Source organism: Rissa tridactyla, chromosome 12 (genome assembly GCF_028500815.1).
Source record: "Rissa tridactyla isolate bRisTri1 chromosome 12, bRisTri1.patW.cur.20221130, whole genome shotgun sequence".
Lineage (NCBI taxonomy): Eukaryota > Metazoa > Chordata > Aves > Charadriiformes > Laridae > Rissa > Rissa tridactyla.
In genome coordinates, this window is record NC_071477.1 from 5,125,113 (window position 1) to 5,142,852 (window position 17,740).

Consider the following 17,740-nt stretch of genomic DNA (forward strand, 5'->3'; position numbering starts at 1 on the left):
TGAGTCAGCGCTGGGGGTGGGGACCCTCCGTACCCCCCGGGAGCCAGGGCAAGGGGGCTGGGAGCAGCCGTCTCCCAGTGCCACGGCCCTGCTATGGATCCAGGCTTTCCTGGTTCCAGCAGCCGGTGAGGTGGGAGACCCAGTTCTCCCTGGAAGCCTCTCCACCGTTTGGGACACTGGTGTGGAGAAATGACCTAGAAAGATTCAGGGCTGGAGCACTGCAGTGTCTGCCCGGCTGCAGAGCATCCCTGCTCAGCTCTGGGGCTGTTTCATGCCACCTCTTCCTCGCCAAGGACCTGGCACAGCCGGGCAAGCGGGGGACACATCCCAGCTCCCAGCTGAAATGCCACAGGCTGATCCTTAGTGCCCTGGCATGGCCAGGCGGGAGCAGAGACCTCCCTGCAGCCCCAGGATGGGGACCCCCAGCACACCGAGCAGCCTTGGTGGGGAGCTCAGCCCCTGCGTGCCAAGGGGTGCCCCACTCGGACAGGGAGCCAAAGGCAGCCCTGACCGCAGCCTCGCCAGAGCGAGGAGGAGCAGGCAACAGGCCAGCCGGCGTTGGCATCAGTCCCAGCGGCAAGGCCCTGCCTGTCCTGCCCCTTCACTGTGACTCTGCAAAACAGCGGGGCGGTGGCGGTGACGATGGCGATGGCCAGGACAGGAGGAAGCAGAGGGGCTCGGCTGGGCGCTGTGCTGCTCGGGGCGGAGCGGCAGGCTCAGCCGACCGGGCAGGAGGAAGGACGAGGCCAGCTCCTGGTAGCAGCAATGGCGGAGGACGGAGACCGGAGCATCCACACGCAGCACATCTCGGCTGTGCACAACGTGCCCATGAGTGTCCTCATCCGGCCCATCCCTGCGGAGCTGGAGCCGGGCAAGGTGCAGAGCCTGATGGAGACCCTGCAGGTGAGCGCAGCCCCGATCCCCCCAGGGTGTTGGGGACACTGACCCCTGCCACCCCGGGGGGCACTGCCAGGGAATCTCGCAGCACTGGGGCATGCCGGGGGTGCCGGGGTGTGCGTTGCTCTCAGGGGTGTCTCCCTTTTCCAGAAGGATCCCGAGCGGGTGCCCCCCATTGATGTGCTCTGGATCAAGGGCAGCCAGGGCGGGGATTACTTCTATTCCTTCGGGGGCTGCCACCGCTTCGCCGCCCACCGGGCGCTCAACCGGGAGACCATCCCTGCCAAGATCATCCCGTCCACCCTCAGCGACCTCCGCACATACCTGGGCTCCTCCACGCCCCACCTGCGCTAGCCCGGTGCCCCGTGGGCTGAGCCGGGCCTGATCCTGGCTCCCCGTGACCCTCCGGTGGGGTCATGGTCCCCCTGGTCCTGGGTGGGGTCCCTGCTGGGATGGGGTCCCCCCCGCGCCCCTCCAGCCGGGATGGGATCAAGATCTCGCCGGCGCCGGGAGGCTCCTGGGGCGGTGCTGCGCGGCGGGGCCGGCAGGTGGCGCCATTGTGCCGCGCTGCGCCGCCCCGAGCGGCCGCGGGGACCGGGACGGGACGGAGCGGAGCGGAGCGGGTCAACCGGGGCGGGACGGGACGAACCGGGATGGGACGAAGCGGGACGGGATGGGACAAACGGGACGGGATAGACCGGGACGGGATGAACCAGGGCGGGACAGGACGAACCGGGACAGGATGGACCGGGACGGAGCAGGGTGAACCGGGGCGGGATGGGACGAACCAGAACACGATGGACCGGGATGGGAAGAACCTGGACTGCATGGGATGGGAGGGGACGCAACAGGACGAACCGGGACAGGATGAACTGGGACGGAATGAGAGGGGACGGGACGAACCTGGACAGAACGAACCGGAATGGGCTGGGATGGGATGAACCGGGACATGGTTCAACCGGGACGGGATGGGCTCAACCAGGTCACAGCTCAGCCGGAACAGGCTGAACCGGGACTTGAGGGGCTGAACTGGGACACGACTCAATCGGAACAGACTGAATCGGGACGGGATGGGCTGAACCGGGGCATGGCTCAACCGGGACTGGCTGAATTGGAACGGGCTGGAGCGGGGCACGCCGGAACTGGGCCAGGTCACAGCCCATGCAGGGCACAGCCGAACCAGGAAGGGATACAGGCAAACCGGGACACAGTGGAATCGGGACACAGCCATACCAGGAGGAGGCACAGCCGAACAAGGCACAGCCAGTTCCCAGACCCCACCAGTGACTCTGGGCTCCCCCTGTGCCTGGGCTGGGAGGACCCTGAGCTCTGCCTGCACTGAATCCGCCTGGCCCCATCCCTAGACACATCCTGTGGTCCCCTTGTCCATGTGGGAGGTCTCTGGAATGGGGTGGGGGGGCATTGATTACTGCAGCTGGAATAAAGGCAATGAGACCCCCGCGGCTATGGGGCCTGGTACCGGGGGAGGATGGGGTCAGGAGCAGAATGCAGTGGCACAGCCTGGCACGGTGTGGAGGCCTGGCACCTGCGAGAACGGGTGGCTGTGGGCACAAGGGACAGGGATGGATGCTATGTTGGGGACCATGCTCTGCAAGGGGACAGCTGCTTTGCTGGGGGATGGAGGGTCTCTGGTGGGATGGAAGATCTCTGAGGGCATGGATGCTGTATTCGGGATGGATGCTGTGCTGGGGCACGGATGCTGTGCTGGGGACGGATGGTCTACCAGACCACACTGGCATGCAGCTGAAGCCAGAGTCAGCTCTGGCCTGGCTGTGGGAGCACATGCATGCTGGGATGCTCTCTTTTCTGCAAACGCCACGTCTTCACCCCATGTGCGGGCTGCAAAAACCACCCGGAGCATCCCATGGGCGTCTCGGCATCCCTTCTGAGCCGGGAAGCTCAGTCCAGGGAGGGGAAAGGCCACTGACTCACCCCACCGTGCTGTGAGTCAGCAGCAGGACTGGGACAGGAACCGTGGCTGGACACTTCTGTCCTCGCTCTGCCCCCTTGGCCACGCTCCTCCCCAGATGGATCCTGTCCTCCCAGGGCAGAAACGGGCTGGGGAGAGGGGTTGGGAGGAGGCCATGCAGCTCTGCGGGGCAGCGTGCACGGTGGGAGCTGGCAACACCGCCCGCTGGACGGGGCACGCTTTGCCACCGCCTGCCAGCACGGCGTTTCCGCAGGAACCACTTGGGGAGGAAAAGCAGGGTGGGCTGGGGGCTGCTGCTGTGCCAGAGCCTCCCTCCGGCCCCTTCCCTCACCTCCACGAAGGAAGGGGCCGGAGGGAGACTCCGGCGCGGCAGAGCTGCATGTGCCGCATCAAAGCCGCTCTCCGCCAGGAGGAAGCCCTGCAAGCGTTCACCGAGAGAGCAGCCCTGGCACGCGGCTCCCTGATGGGCCATAAATTTCTCGGAAGAATTGTGGCGTGCTAAAAAGCTTCCTCTTGTTAGAGAGCTGGGGCGGCGGGGGAGGGAGGAGGTGGCAGCTCCTGTGGCAGAACGGGACATCCCCTTCAAATGGGTGGCCCATGGCAGGGACTTGTTTTTGCCCAGGCCCCAGGCTGTGCCCCAAGTGCTGGGCATCTCCTGTGGGCTCTGCTCACCCCCTTCTCCCGGGGTTTGTGCCCCTTACAAAGGGAGCTGGGTGTGAGGCAGCTCAGCAGAGCTGGGACCACACGAGGGGGGATGAACCGAGGCTGCCTGAATCCTACAACCCCCTCTCCCACGTGCCTGCACCTCACGGGGGCCTCTTCCAGCTGGGAGACTCGCTGCAGGGTCCACTCTTCCAGCTTCCATCCCCTGCGAAAATGTGCCAGGCCATCCCTGCCAGCCCAGCCCCGCGGGTGCCCCGTGACACTGCTCCTGGGGCTTGGTGGCACCGGCACATCCCCGGGGCTGGCACGGTGCAGGCAGTGTGACCTGACTCCCAGCCTGTGCTGCCGGTGCCGCAAACCCCTGGCTGGCACAGGAGTGGGTCTTGCCAGAGCTGGCGATATCTGCATCAGCTCTGTCTATCTGCATCGGCCCTGTCCGTCCGTCCCTCCATCCCTCCACCTGTCCCCCTTCCCTCTGCCTGACCCGTGGGGTCTCCGGTGTCGCCGGCTGACAGCCGATCCTGGCTGCCTCCAATCCATTCGTTCCAGGGCAGGAACAAAGGCGCTTTGTGGGCTCCCCCCCGGCCTGGGGCAGGGGTGGGGGGGGGTCCTGGCTCCGGAACTGGGACAGACTTCCCCGCGCGACAGGCGTGTAATGCCTTCCAGACCAGCAGCCCCGGCCCGCAGGTACAGCCCTGCAGGCAGAGGGGGCCTGGGGCTCCCACGCTGCCCCGGGGACACACTGGGACACCCTGACGCAGCCCCGACCCCGGGGGGGGTGGTGTCAGGCAGGGACCTCTCCCAGGTCAGGGGCTGCTCTCGTAGAGAAATGCGCCTGCTCCCCAAAAGGTTTCACGACACCCCATCCCCTTGAGCCCGTTTCGCTGCTCCTCCCCACCCAAGGGGGCTCCCAGGTTTGGCGGCTCTAGTCTCCCTGACTGGGCAAGCAGGGACAGCCACCCCTTGGATGAGACCCCGTCCCAGTGGGAAGCAGCTGGACTCAGATGCTGCATGAGCCCGGCCGGCCAGGGCAGAGCTGCCCGAGCTCGTCTGCAACAGGGCAGCACCGCGGGGCTCACCTGAACTGCCCCAAATCCGGGGAGCTGCAGGTAGAAGGGCAAGTTCTGGCCATCCCCCTGTGCTGGGGGGCTGACTGGGGGCTGTGGGTGAGCAGGGCCAGGCAGCGCCCTCAGGGGTCTTGCTGGGATGGGATGGGATGGGATGGGATGGGATGGGATGGGATATGATGGGATGGGATGGGTCAGGTCAGTCCAGCACTGCTTCACCAGGGCCCGGCAGGGTCAGGTCCGGCGTCCTGGCAGCCACATGTGCCGGCGTTGCCGTGGGTCTGGAATCCATTTGCCTCGCCGGCAGCAGTGTTTTCCCAGCAGGGCCGGAGCGGCCCCGTGGGGCTGGGGGCAGCCCTGGCCTCCTGGCCCATCTGCTCCCTGTTTATTTTCTTACACTTAAGTATCACCTCGCAGATAAACACTCCCTGGAGCGGGGGGCAGGGGACATTTCCCCAGCAGCGGAGGCAGGACCCGGCCCTCGGGGCATCCAGCACCCCAATGCCAGGGATGCCCTCCCGCAGTGGCCAGCCTGCACCTGGGGGGTGCCTGTTGGGTTGGGCTGGGGCCATGGCTGCGATCCCATGCTCAAGCCATGTCCCTTCCGTGCCACGTGTCCCATGCAGGGTCCCATCCAGCCCCTGCCCACCGCACACGCCCGACCCACGTCCTGCTCCATGCCCAGGGCTGTCAGCCCTCAGCCCGGTGGCCAGTTTGTTTGGCCGGATCATCTGGGAGAGCTGTGATGCCAAACACAACCGCATCTTGGCACCCGCTCAATCCGGCCGCGCGGCGCAGCGACTGGCGGGATGTTTGTGATGCTGCGGCCCCCGGCTGCGCCTCGTGCCGCCCGGCTGAGTCAGACCCGAGGTGCTCAGGGCCGGGGGATGGACTGGGAGGGGGGTGTCCAGGCACGGGGACGCACGTCCTGTCCCGCGCGCCTGCCGGGCAGCACAGGAAAACCCGGCTGCTGCCGCCGCGCGTCCTCCCGTCCCAGCGGCAGCAGCATCCGCAGGCAGCTGCCAGCTGGACAGGCAGCGTTTGCTGCTTCCCCTGGCTCCCGTTCCTCTCCTGGCCAGGACTGCCGGCTCCTTCTGTCCGTCTGTCCTGCCGTCTGCAGGACCCGGTGGGGCAGTGGTGACACACACACACGTGTGTGCCAGGCTGGGGAGGTCTCTGCGGCAGGAAGCGGTGGCAGTCGGGGTGTACACGGACACGCTGCACGCACCAGCGCACACATGCATGCACACGCGTGCACAGGCACATACTCACACGCGTGTGTAACTGCATCCACATGTGCACGCCCCCCCCGTACTCACATATATCCAGGCACAGACATGCATGGATACGCACGTTGGTGCCCACACGCCCACACATACATGTGTACAGCTGCACGTCCATGCCAACGCACGCAGATCCATGCACACACCTTCTTCATGCACACGCATGCACATGTATGCACTGCTCCCCCCACCCCACACCGAGCCATCTCCAAAACCTGCTGCTCCTTCCCTGCCCATGTCCCCAAGCGCCCCGTCCTCCACCACAGCAGCACAAGCCACCAGCACCCCATGTGTGGCCTTACCCCCCAGAAACACCCCAGGGCAGCTCGGCTGGGCCCTGGGCCCAGGCTCTCCCCCCCCCCAGCCTGCCCCCGTCAGCTGGTGGCCATGTGTGGGGCGGCCACAGCTGAGTACACAGCCCCTGCCATCAGTCTTGCCGCCTGTCAGGGCCAGGGGCTGCTGTGGCCCCCCAGCCACAGCCCAGCGGGACGCCGGGACGAGAACGGGGCGAGAGCAGGGGCTCCCCTCTCCGTGCAGGCACCTGCCTGCTCCCTGCCTGCTGCGCCAAGGGCTTCCCCATCCCCATCCCTGCCTCGGGCATCTCTGCAGGGGGAGAAACAGCCCCTGGGCAGGGGCTGTTGCCAGGGTCAGGAGAGGGTCGGGTTCCCTCGAAGGCATGGATGCACAGCGAGGGGTGGCAGGGGATGGAGCCAGCAAGGGCCACATCCCCATGGCAGTGCGGACACCTGGCACAGACATGCACACCCCCAGCCCCAGCAGGACCTCCGGCCCCCGGCGCGGCCCTCTGCCCCCCGCCGTGTGATTTACGGGCTCTGAGCACGCAGACAAATGGCGAAGGAAAACAGGGCAGGGGGTCCCGCAGGCAAGGGGCTGCCTGCGCCCCACGGGGGGGAGAGGGGCCGTTTGCTCACAGCTGGGCTGGCAGGCAGCGACCCAGTGGTGGTGCCAGCACCAGGGAGCATGGCTGCCCCTGCCACAGTCCCAACAGTGACAAGCTTAGGCACACGTGAGGCGAGACCCAGGGGGACCCACCGACCCAGGAACCACCTCGCAAGCTCCGGTTCCGCAGCCATGGGGGCCACGGGGCATAGTGGGACGTGAAGCCACCCTGTCCTGTTGCTCCCAGACCCCCCCCACCAGCCACCTCCCTCTGGGGGTTGCAACATGCCCACTGCATTCCACCACTGCCATCCCAGCCCCTGGCAAGCCCCCCAGCTGGCCCTTTTTGCCTCATTAGCTGGAGATTTCCCCCAGCATCCCCCTCTGGCTGTGGGACTGCCAGCCAGATGGGGACCACAGCCAGCATGGATTGTCACCTTGGCCACCACCAGGCCTTGAGGCCATGTCCCCACCAGTCCCAGGACCATCCGCTGGGAGCCGGGTCCTGCCCTCCATTTGCCTTTGCCGCTTGACCTGCCTTGCCCGGAGCATCCTCGAGCCGCCGACCTCTGCTCCTGCCTGCTCCGCTCAGCTGGCCACCCCCCTGCCTGCTCTTAGCGGTGCCGGGCTTGGGCCAGGGGGTGAAGTCAGAGTAGGACCACAAAGACCTCCCCAGTGAGGAGGAGCAGGGGGTGGCCATCGCCTGCGGTAGCGGGTGCCCAGGAAGGACCGAAAGCTGACTGCAGGCTGGGGGGCACTTCCAGCCCTCCCCAGGACACCGGTGGCTCCCGCTACTGCCAGCTCAGCTCTCCCCTCACAGGAAAAGGCTCCGTGTTTCCACTGCCAGCACACACCTTCCTCCTGAGCGGGAGGAAACGCTCCTGGCTGCCTGGCAGTGCTGCCTGCAACGCTCTCTGTGCCCCTGTCCCCTCCCGCAGCGGGCAGGCAGGGTGCCAGGCTCCGGGGACAGAGGGGCGAGGGGTGCAGAGCATCCTCACAGGGCTGCCTGCCCTCACTGCTCCCTGCCCACCCTGGGCATCCTCCTGGGCACAGGTCCCATCCCAGTGGGACACGGTGGGTGCGGGAAGCAGCGTATCCCCTGGCCAGGCACTGGCATCCCATCCGATAAATGCCCTGGGGACCACACTGGTGCCACCCGCTCCCCGGGTACCTCCCCCATCCCGGGTTCTGCACCCCTTCTTCACCCCATGCTGCCCTGCGTGGGACCCGGGGCTGGCAGGGGACAGCCGGGCAGGGGCTGGGAACACTCTGCCCACGGGCTGGCACTGCTCTGCAGGTGCTGGTGGTCGAGGGCTGCGGCACAGGGAGGTGGCCATGTGGTGGCCCTGGCACTGTCTGTGGCACCGCCAGAGTCCGGTACCACCATGGGCACGACCTGGAGCCCGGCCCTGGGTGCAAGGTGCCTGTGGCCAGGGCCAGCGTGACGGAGCAGGGCCAGGCCCGTGGCCGGAGCCAGCACTGGCTCCCGCGGGCTGGGGCGAGGACGCTGGCCTCTGGCCGGCGGCTCGGGGGGCCGGCTGGGGGTGGGCTCCGGCGCCAGCCCCTCCCCGGCCGTATAAATCCCAATTCCCCCCGCAGACAGCCATCCCAGCCCCGCTCGGCCGCTGGAGCAGAGCAGCAGCGGGAAGGCGTCCGGAGCCGGCTGTCGCAGCCGTGTCGACAGGGAAAGGCTCCCTACAGCCTGGGGGGGTCCCCCCGGCAGGGCCGGGGGCACGGGTGGGCACCCCGTCATGGCTTTCACCATGCTGCGTCCCGTGGCCGCCCGCGTGCTCTACCCCGACCTCAGCATCCTCTCGGAGGACGAGGAGAACCGGAGCGAGAGCGACACGTCGGACCAGTCGTTCGGCTGCTGCGAGGGTGCCGAGGCTCGCCGCAAGCTGCCGCGGAAGCCGGGGCCGATGGTGATGGTGAAGCAGAGGCAGGCGGCCAACGCACGGGAGCGGGACCGGACCCAAAGCGTCAATACGGCCTTCACCGCCCTGCGGACCCTCATCCCCACTGAGCCGGTGGATCGGAAGCTGTCCAAGATCGAGACCCTCCGCCTGGCTTCCAGCTACATCTCCCACCTGGCCAACGTCCTGCTGCTGGGCGAGGGCTGCGAGGACGGGCAACCCTGCTTCAGTGCCATCTACGGGGCCAAGGGCGACCTGGACAGCAAGCAGCCCCGCAGCATCTGCACCTTCTGCCTCAGCAACCAGCGGAAAGGGGTGAGCGGGGTGGTGGGACGGGGGCAGGAGGGTCGGCACGTCCCTGTGGGGTGGGGGGCAGCAGCCCCTGCCCAGGCTGAGGGGGGCAGGAGGCTCGGCACTTCTCAGCGAGAACCGCAGGCTCTGCCTCCAGCCCCCGCCAGAGGTTTTGGCTGCTCCCGGACAAATCCTGCTCGTAGCCGCACGCCCACAGCTCCTGCTCGCGTCAGAGGGCCGGGCTGCTCCCCCACGTCCGTCCGGGATGGGAGGTCTCGGGGGGGTTAAACAGTCACCCCAGTGCTGGGGGCACTCGGCCGCCCCAGGAGGCAGAATTCAGAGCTGGAAGGCTGACCCTGTCCCCTTTTCCCTACCCCACCAGCCCCTCCGGCTGCCCCAGGCAGCACCCTGACATGATGGAGACAGGCAGGGCACAGCAGACGTGGGGCAGCCACACAGGGCTCCCTGACCCGTGGCCACTCAGGGTCTGTTGCTGGTGCCAGCACGAATCCCACCCAGGGCAGGGGCCTGAGCTGGGCACCCCTACCCTGTCTTGCCCTGCCCTGACAGGCTGACTCCCCCCTGTGGCTAGGGGGGCACCTAGGGGGGCTGCCGCTGCCCACGCCAGTGTCCTGGGTGCCTCTGCCCCTGGGATGGGCCATGCAGGATGCGGGATGAGGGGTTGGGCGGGCCCCTGCCCACAGCAGTACCTGGAGGTACCACGAGCACCTCCAGGTACTGCTGTGGGCAGGGGCTGCCGGACTCGTCACCATCCCCACAAGACCCCCCAGCTGTCCCATGCGTGACCCTGAGCAGTGTGGCCACGGGGCCCTGCACCAGTCCTTGGGGCTCTTTCGGTTTCTGCTGCTCCATTTTTAATTGCTCCTCCTGCTCCCTCCCCCCGTCCCTGCTCCAACTTCTCTGGCCAGACTCTGCTGCCTCCCCAGCTCTCCCCGGGGGACCCTCAGCCCCGGTCCTTGGCAGAGCTGTCCCCAGCTGGGACACTGTAGCCAGGGCTGAGCTGCGACCCTGGGCTGCTCCCCAGGGCCGGAGCTGGGGGGCTGGCACGGTGCTGGACCCCCCAGGGGACCCTGCAGAGGCACTGGGGCTGGGGACCTCCTGTGGCACCTGAGACCCTGGGGGCAATGGCAGGAGCTGGGCTGGGACCCGACTCTGCACCTCCCAGCTCTGGGGCTGAGCTGGAAACGTGCTGGGCTGGAAAGGTGCCGTACTGGGCTGGAAATGGGCTGTACTGGGCCATGCCGAGCTGTGCTAGGCTGGAAATGGGTTGGGCTGGGCTGGAAATGGGGTGGGTTGGAACTGGGCTGTGCTGGGCCATGCTGAGTGGTGCTGGTCTGGGTTGTGGGGGCAGTACTGGGCTCTGCTGAGCTGTGCTGCGTTATACTGGGCTGAAGCTGTGCTGGGAGGTGGGGCTGAGCCTCCTCTTCCCTGCAGGGCCATGGGTCTGTCCAGGGCTTTGGGTCTGTCCTGGGGATGTGGGTCTGTCTGGGGGCCATGGGTCTGTCCAGCGCTGTGGGTTTGTCCGGGGGCTGTGGGTCTGTCCAGGGCTGCAGGTCTGCCCTAGAGCAGCGTCAGCCCTGCCCATGGTGGCACTGAGCAGCCATGGAGACCGTGTCCCTGCAGGGTGACACAGCCACAGGTGGTCCCCCTGCAGCAGCCACCCCACAGCCGCCTACCCAGCCGCTCGCTGGGCACAGCCCCATCTGTCTGTCCATCCTGGGCAGCTCTGAGCAGCCTCAGGACTGGGGCACCAGCCCTTTCGGAGCAGCTCATCCGTGCGGAGCCGGCGCAGGGCAGCGGTGGGCAGGAGTGGGGCACCTCCAGCCAGGACACCCCCCCCGGCGCCTGCAGCTTTCTCCTCCTCTCCCCACAGGGCGGCCGGAGGGACCTCGGGGGCAACTGCCTGAAGGTTCGGGGGGTGACCCCCCTGCGAGTGTCACGGAGATGAGCCGGGGTCCGGCAGCACCCGCCTGACACAGCGGCAGAGCCAGCCGGAGCCCGCGCACGCCAGCCCCAGAGACCGGAGCGGGGAGGGAGGGAGCTGCTCGCCCAAGGTGGCGGCAGCCGAGCCCTGGGCCGCAGACTGGGACAGCACCGACACCGGCCCCGGAGCCGGCAGCGGGGTGGGAGGATGCTCCCGTGGCCGAGGCTGCCCGTGCGGGGCAGGGCTGGGGAGGGGGGTCCCCGCGCCCCGGGGCTGGACTAGAAGGGGGCCCGTGTGCGGCCAGCATGGAGGCGCTCCGGGGGGGGACGGTGTCGCAGCCCCGCGGGCGCTGGTTGTGCACATGCAGCCGCTTGGAAAATAAACCTTATTTTTCTGATGGGACGGTGCCTGCCTGACGCCCCGGCGTGGGGCAAGGTGGGGGACACGTGGGGTCCCCAAGATGGCCCCGACCCCCCAGGCCTGCGCCTGTGGCTGCTCTGCGTCACTGGAGCCAGTGCAACCATCCTGGCTCTTCCCATGGTTGCACATGTGGGCCCCAATGGGACCTATGTGGGGCGAGACCCCCGGGCACACGCTGTCCCCGTGTCCCTAGGCCCTGCTGACAGCTTTGGCCCTGCAAGAGCTACGGGAGCCCCAACGCGGTCTGCGCTGTGCTGTGCTGTGCCGCGGGATGGGGATGGCACTGCCAGCCCCGTGCCGCAGCCTCGAGTGCCTGGGCGGTGAGTCAGGGCTGGTGTCGCTGATTTGTGCCTTCCACTCCACCTGGTACACCATGACTGCTGCCACCGCCACCACAGCTGCCACCATCACTGTGACTGCCACTGTCACCACGACTGTCACCATCACTACAACTGCCACCGATACCATGACTGCCACCAGCACCACGGTCGTCCTCCCTGCCGTGACCGCCACCGCTGCCATGATTGCCACCACCACCATGACTGCCACCATCACCACGACGGCTGCCCAGGGCCATGCACGGCGTGGCTGCAGGCAGCAGCACCTGCGTGGGGTCAGGTGGGGACACAAGGGGTTCCCAGGCTGGGTCCCCCCTTGGGACCTTGCTCGGGGGGACTGGGCTGGGATGGGCAGCGGGGACCACTGAGCCTGGGAAAGGTGCCGTGCCGGGGCCGGCGGCTCCCAGGGGCCAGTGCATCCCACGGAGCAGAGGCAGCTGCGGATGGGGCAGCCGGGGGCTCCCGGGGCAGCCCCCCAAGGGCTGCAGGGCCGGACCTGCCCCATCTCCCCGGGGTGCTGGAGCCAGCAGGGAGCGGGGGGAACACCCCGGGGGTCCCGCAGGAGCCTCCCCCAGCCTGCCCCGGGGAGGGGGCGAAAGTGGGAGCCCATCGGCACCTTTTGGCCCCCTGCTCGGCTGAGGCGAGCCTGCCCCGGGCTCCCTCCCCCCCGGGTTTGATTTATGGAGCTGACAGCGCGGCGCAGCTGTGAGAGCTGGTCCCAGGCAGGGACCGGGGTGGGTGGGAGAGGTTTGTTCTCAGCGTGGCTAATGTGTCCCAGACCCCAATAAACAGCCGTGAGATTCTCCAAACAGCCCAGGACACAGAATCCCTGCCCCCGGGTTTATCGGGGGGCAGGGGCAGCGGGGAGGGGGGTTGCTCTCTGCAAACAGCCCAACCCGCAGATGAAAGGGGATCGGCCCTATGAAGCGGCGGCTCCGGAGCCCCCGGGGGGGGCCAGCGAGGGCTGGTGGTCCCAGTGCTGGGGGCACAGCAGGTCTCAGCACTGAGAGCACAGGTCCCAGTGCGTCCTAACCACCGGGTCGTGGGTCCCAAGTGTGTCCCAGGGCTGTGCATGAGTGTCCCAGCATGTCCCAGTGCCAGCGACTAGGGCCCCAGTGAGCTCCGATATGAAGGCCATGAGTCCCAGTAAGACCCAGTGCAGGAGCTGTGCACCCAGTACATCCCAGCGCCAGGGACTAGGGCCCTAGCAAGCCCCAGTGTAAAGACCATGGATCCCAGTACATCCCAGTGCAGGAGCTGTGGAATCCAGCACATCCCAGTGCTGGGGCCATGGGTCCCAGCACGACCCCGTGCCAGGGACTTGGGCCCCAGCAAGCTCCGACATAACGGACATGGGTCCCAGTATGTCCCAGTGCTGGGACTGTGGAATCTGGCATATCCCACTGCTGGGGCTGTGCATCCCAGCATGTCCCAGTGCTAAGCCCGCTGCTCCTAGCACATCCCAGTGACAGGGACTAGGGCCCCAGCAAGCCCCAGTGTAACAGCCATGGGTCCCAGTTAAGTCCCAGTGCTGGGGCTGTGCACCCAGTGCTGGGGATGAGGATTCCAGCATGTCCCAGTGCTGAGGCTACAGATCCCAGCATGTCCCAGCACTGGGACCATGGGTCCCAGCTCATCCCAGTGCCAACCCCATGGGTCCCAGCATGTGCCGGTGCCAAGCCCAGGGATCCCAGTACATCCCAACCCCTCCCAACACGGCGACAGGGAAACGGTGACTCAGAGGTGCCGAAGGCTGCTGGGCCGGTGGGAGCCAGGCGCCCCTTTGCCCTGTGCGGGACGATTACCGCGGCTGCCCTAGCCGATCGCCCGCGGATGCTCCCGGCTCCCCGGCAGCCGCAGCCCCACGCCGAGCCCAGCCACACCGCCTCTCTCCCGCTCCCCTCCCATCCTCTCCCCTTCCTGCGCGTGGACACCCTTGGAAAGGCTCTTGGCCGCTTTCTCTGAGACAGGAAGGTGTCCCCGAGTCTCAGGAAGGAAAAACACTCAGTGCTGAACCCACAAAGACCGTCTCCGAGGGGCCGGGGCTGGAGAGGCTCCAGGCCTGACATCACCTGGGAACTGGAACCAGAACCGCAGCTGCACTCCGCGCCTGGTATTTTTTTCTTTAACTTGTGTTTTTAAACTTTCTTTTTATAGACTTTTTTTTTTCCCCTTTCCCTTCTCCATTCCCCTCCCAAATATTTCAGCCTCTCCGCAGTTTAACCTTGCCGGGCCAGCGAGGCTGGAATGCAGCAGGGCTGCACCCACGGCCAGAGCCCGGCGGTGCCGAGAGCCACCACGCTGGTGGGACAGACGAGGTCGGGTCCGGCCAGGCAGGAGCTGCCGGAGCCACGGGCAGGGGGCTGGGCAGGGGCTCACTCCCTGGTGATGGGAGGACCAGCATCCCACAGCCCCTGGCACCGCTGTGCACCAGGGATGGTGGAAAGGGACTTGTGGCCTTGTGGGGACCCAGGAGGGTCTGGCAAGGGACAGGGGTGTGGGAGGATGGAGCTGCCACAGCGGAGGGGTCTGGCAGAGCCTGCGGTCGGTGGGCAGCACTGCTCTCCTGACCCACGGTCCCCAGGATGGGGTAGTAGGGTCAAGCCATGTTGGAACCCGAGACGGAGCCTGATCCTGATCCTGATCCTAATCCTGTTCCAGCCGAGCAAGCAGAGCCAGCCAGGGATGTGGGACACAAAGGCAGGTTTCACGCCCAGGATCCAGCCCTCCTCATGCCTTGTCCTTTGGCAACACCTTTGGGTGCTGCATGGCCCTCCCTGGGCTCCTCCCGGAGCAGAGGCTCAGGACAAACACCCCAACATGTCCTGCACCTGCATCGGCACTGGAGCAAAGCTCAGCCCCTCGCTGCTCGGGGGATCCCTCCCTGTTGCAGTGACCACAGTGATCAACTGAGCATCACAGGTCACCCCCAGTCCTGTCGGACCTGGGGTCAAAGGACTGTGAAATGACCCCCAACGTCTAGATTGTAGCTGGTGGGGACAGGGGGACAGAGGGACAGAGGGACAGGAGGATAGAGGGTATGGGTACAGGACAGGACTCTGCTGCCCAGGGAAGGGTGGGGGAAAGGACCAGAGAGGCATGGGCAGACAGGGCTGAGATTGGATGGACACACCATGAATCATGCTGTGATGGGCACAATGGGATGGGATGGGATGGGATGGGATGGGATGGGATGGGCTCAGTGTGATGGCCTCCAGGCTGGCGTGCTGGGCAGTCCCTGCCTCCCCATGCCAGCAGACAGACCATACTGACCCACCAGCACCCTGCTGGGGTCCCTGGGGAAGGAACAGGGCAAAGAGTCTGCTTGAGACCCCCAGGACACCCACCAGCTCCTCACCACTCTCGCCAACCCCTCTGTGGGCACCCGTGCTTCCAGGCACCCCCGGTGCCACCACCCTGCTGTGTGTCCCCGTGCACCAGACCCCTTGGAGCTGCTCGCCCCTCCGGGACCCCGTGCCGGCCATGGTCCCCAGGGACGTGGGCCCCGCAGGCAGGGACAGGGTGTGAAGCCGCAGCACGGGGTGAACGCCAGGTTAATCTCCCGCTGGAGCTTCCCTCTGCAAACAATAAGACAATGCCCGGCCGGGGGCCGCCTGCGTAACCAGCGGTGCGGAGGGGAAGTTGTAATATTTGGATTTAGCACTCAGTAAATTAAGGAAGAAAAAGGAAAAAGCGCTGGGGGTAATCAGAGTGGGGCTGGCCCCGTGCCCTGCCCCACGGCCAGTGGCCCCAGGGGGCTCAGCCCGACCTGAGGATGGCTGCTGAGTGGGGCCAGCGTCCTTGAGAGCCAGCGCGGCTGGGCATGGCTGGGAGGGGGAGACGTCCCCAAGGGCTGGGCAGGGGACAAGCATGTCCTCACCATGGGGACATGCAGCCCAAAGGGTCGAGGCTCGGGCACTCAGCAGGGCTGCGGGCAGCACTCACAGCAAACACAGCATCTCCTGCGACACCAGAAAAGGGATCTGGGCCAGGAGTTTATTTTAATCCAGACCTGCTCATACTCATGGGAAATAAAATCCTGTTTCTGCAGCTGGGGTGGCCAAGCAGGAGAGGGCCCAAGGGGGACAGTCACCTCCAGCTGCCAGCGGTCGGGGTGGCAGGGGGTGACAAGTGAGGGGGCTCTCCCCGGGGTGCCTCCCCTGTGTGGGGCTGTGCTGGGGCTGTGCGGTGCGAGGGACCCCACAGAGTAGGTACAGGGGGCTGTGGGCACCTCAGCTCCCAGGAGCCATTTGGGATCGGCACTGGGGAAGGGGTGTCTGGGGCGGCGTTTGTGGGGAGCCCCATCCTGCCACAGCACAGCCCCTTCCCCAGAGCAAGCCCTGTGGGGGCTCCTCAACCAAACAGGCACCATCTGCAGAGATGGGGATGTGTTAGCGGGGCTCTCGTTGGGGGCCAGGGAAGGGCCACGTTGCAGCTCGCCCCTGCGGGTGTCCAGGCAGGGACGGCTCTGCAGGGCTGGGCTTAACCCCTCCAAAACCTGGTGGGGGTCCGGGCTGCCTTCCCACCCACTGGTAACCCCGTTTCCTCCAGGACAGACCCCTGCCTGCCCTGGCCCCACTGGGGTGAGCAGGGCAGGGGGTATGTGGGGAGCCCCGGGGTGACAGTTAGGAGGTGCAAGGCTGGACCCCACACTTTGGGGTCTGAGCGAGGGGCTCAGGAGGGCTCCATCCCCTCCGTGTGCCATGGGCAGAGGCCTCTCGCCATCTGGAGACGCCAGGGTGGGGGTCTGGTGCAGAGCTGGCAAAAGGGCTGGGGCAGGTGGGGGAGAGGTGACTGTCGGGCAGCAGCGGGCAGCGGCACGGGAAGGCCCTCGGCACGCAGCCGTGCGCCGGGAGCCCATTTCCCCACAACAGGGGCTGTTATCAGCGGCGAATACTCGGAGCGGTCCCAGGGGGGACCTCCAGCCCTTCCCCTCCACCTACCCCACCGCTCTCCCGCTCCGGCCCACGTCAATGCCGCCGCGAAGGTGTCGGAACAATCGCCTGACAAAGAGCTATTTTTAGGGGCCGGGGCTCGGAGCGAGGATACGGCCCGGCCGCTGACAATGGGGGGAAGGGGGCCGGGCTTCCCCCGTGACCACTCGGCAGCAGAAGGACCTGTAAGATTTCCTCGATGACCCAGGCCCGTACAATACAAGGAAAGCGCGAGAGGGAGATACCCCCGCCAAGACGAGCTGCTCCTTTACCTAATGGGAGTGACCCGGGGTGAGGGGCTGTGAGATTCGGGCCAGCGGCACCTCCCGTGGGGGAGACTCCCACACCGGGAGGGAAGCTGGGGAAAGCGTGGCCGTGCTCAGCTTTCCATGGGGAAAAGAAAGCTTTCTCTTCGGGGGCGGTGTGTGTGCGAGCTGGCTCCTGTCTGCTTGTGCCACACACCCATGTGCTGAAGGGCACCGGGCTCCGAGCATGGGGCCTCCAAGGGGCAGAGGGGTGCAGATGTGGCTGAGCACAGACCCCTCTCCCCTCCGGGCTGGCTCTCAGCTCCGGGCAGGCTGCAGCACTTGGCCAGAGCCTGGCTGTGGCGACAGGGCTGCGACCAGCCGGGGCTCCATGTCCCCAGCCAGCCCTGCTCTGAGGGTGCCATGAGCCAGGATGCATTCCTGCCCCGCCCGGGGGGGGCTCGGTGCGGCTCCAGAGGAAGCAGCAGAGGGGCCAGGCTGCGCCCCAAAGCATTTCGTCCTCCCCGGGGTCTCCGCCGGCCCAGCCTGCGATAGAGGGATAGGAGGATGATCTGCTTTGGCCAACCCTTGTGGGTACAGCTGATCTCCCTGGCTGCACCACAGGAAATCGGGGCTAAAAACGTGGAAGGCAGCGAGCGAAGGTCACCGGGCCGTGGAAAAGGTCAGGGCTCAGCCCAGCTTCGGGCCTGGCGTTGCCACCGCTGCGGGGGGAAGAGCCCCTCCATCAGCCCCTGCAGCCGCACGGCTCGGGGATGCCCCGCCGCCCTGCCGCGGCCCCAGGCCGCGGGGCCCAGAGGGCGGGCGGGCGAGCCGGGGGAAGGGCCGCCCCCGCCGCGGGCCCGGCTCGCCTCCGCAGGCCGCAGTTGCCACCT

At 66.9% G+C, this 17,740-nt stretch overlaps 3 protein-coding genes across 3 annotated transcripts; all 3 read left to right on the forward strand.

The window, feature by feature from the left end:
* The first annotated feature begins 573 nt into the window (after positions 1–573).
* On the forward strand, positions 574–2,359 carry SRXN1 (sulfiredoxin 1). Its single transcript, XM_054218557.1, has 2 exons — positions 574–903; positions 1,051–2,359. The coding sequence occupies exons 1-2, from the start codon at positions 643–645 to the stop codon at positions 1,249–1,251; spliced, it is 462 nt and encodes a 153-aa protein (XP_054074532.1). The 5' UTR covers positions 574–642; the 3' UTR covers positions 1,252–2,359.
* Positions 2,360–2,491: 132 nt separating this feature from the next.
* LOC128916621 (uncharacterized) lies at positions 2,492–4,713 on the forward strand. Its single transcript, XM_054218555.1, has 2 exons — positions 2,492–3,146; positions 3,194–4,713. The coding sequence occupies exon 2, from the start codon at positions 3,435–3,437 to the stop codon at positions 4,383–4,385; it is 951 nt and encodes a 316-aa protein (XP_054074530.1). The 5' UTR covers positions 2,492–3,146; positions 3,194–3,434; the 3' UTR covers positions 4,386–4,713.
* A 2,626-nt stretch (positions 4,714–7,339) lies between these two features.
* Positions 7,340–11,307, forward strand: TCF15 (transcription factor 15). The gene is made up of 2 exons (XM_054218556.1): positions 7,340–8,989; positions 10,860–11,307. The coding sequence occupies exons 1-2, from the start codon at positions 8,513–8,515 to the stop codon at positions 10,932–10,934; spliced, it is 552 nt and encodes a 183-aa protein (XP_054074531.1). The 5' UTR covers positions 7,340–8,512; the 3' UTR covers positions 10,935–11,307.
* Positions 11,308–17,740: the final 6,433 nt, after the last annotated feature.

Bases quoted from the DNA above. Each gene is read 5' to 3' on its own strand.
- SRXN1 (XM_054218557.1), top strand. From the start codon at position 643: ATGGCGATGGCCAGGACAGGAGGAAGCAGAGGGGCTCGGCTGGGCGCT. The intron at 904-1,050 runs GTGAGCGCAGCC...CTTTTCCAGAAG, and splicing joins GCCTGATGGAGACCCTGCAG to GATCCCGAGCGGGTGCCCCC.
- LOC128916621 (XM_054218555.1), top strand. From the start codon at position 3,435: ATGGGTGGCCCATGGCAGGGACTTGTTTTTGCCCAGGCCCCAGGCTGT.
- TCF15 (XM_054218556.1), top strand. From the start codon at position 8,513: ATGGCTTTCACCATGCTGCGTCCCGTGGCCGCCCGCGTGCTCTACCCC. The intron at 8,990-10,859 runs GTGAGCGGGGTG...CTCTCCCCACAG, and splicing joins TCAGCAACCAGCGGAAAGGG to GGCGGCCGGAGGGACCTCGG.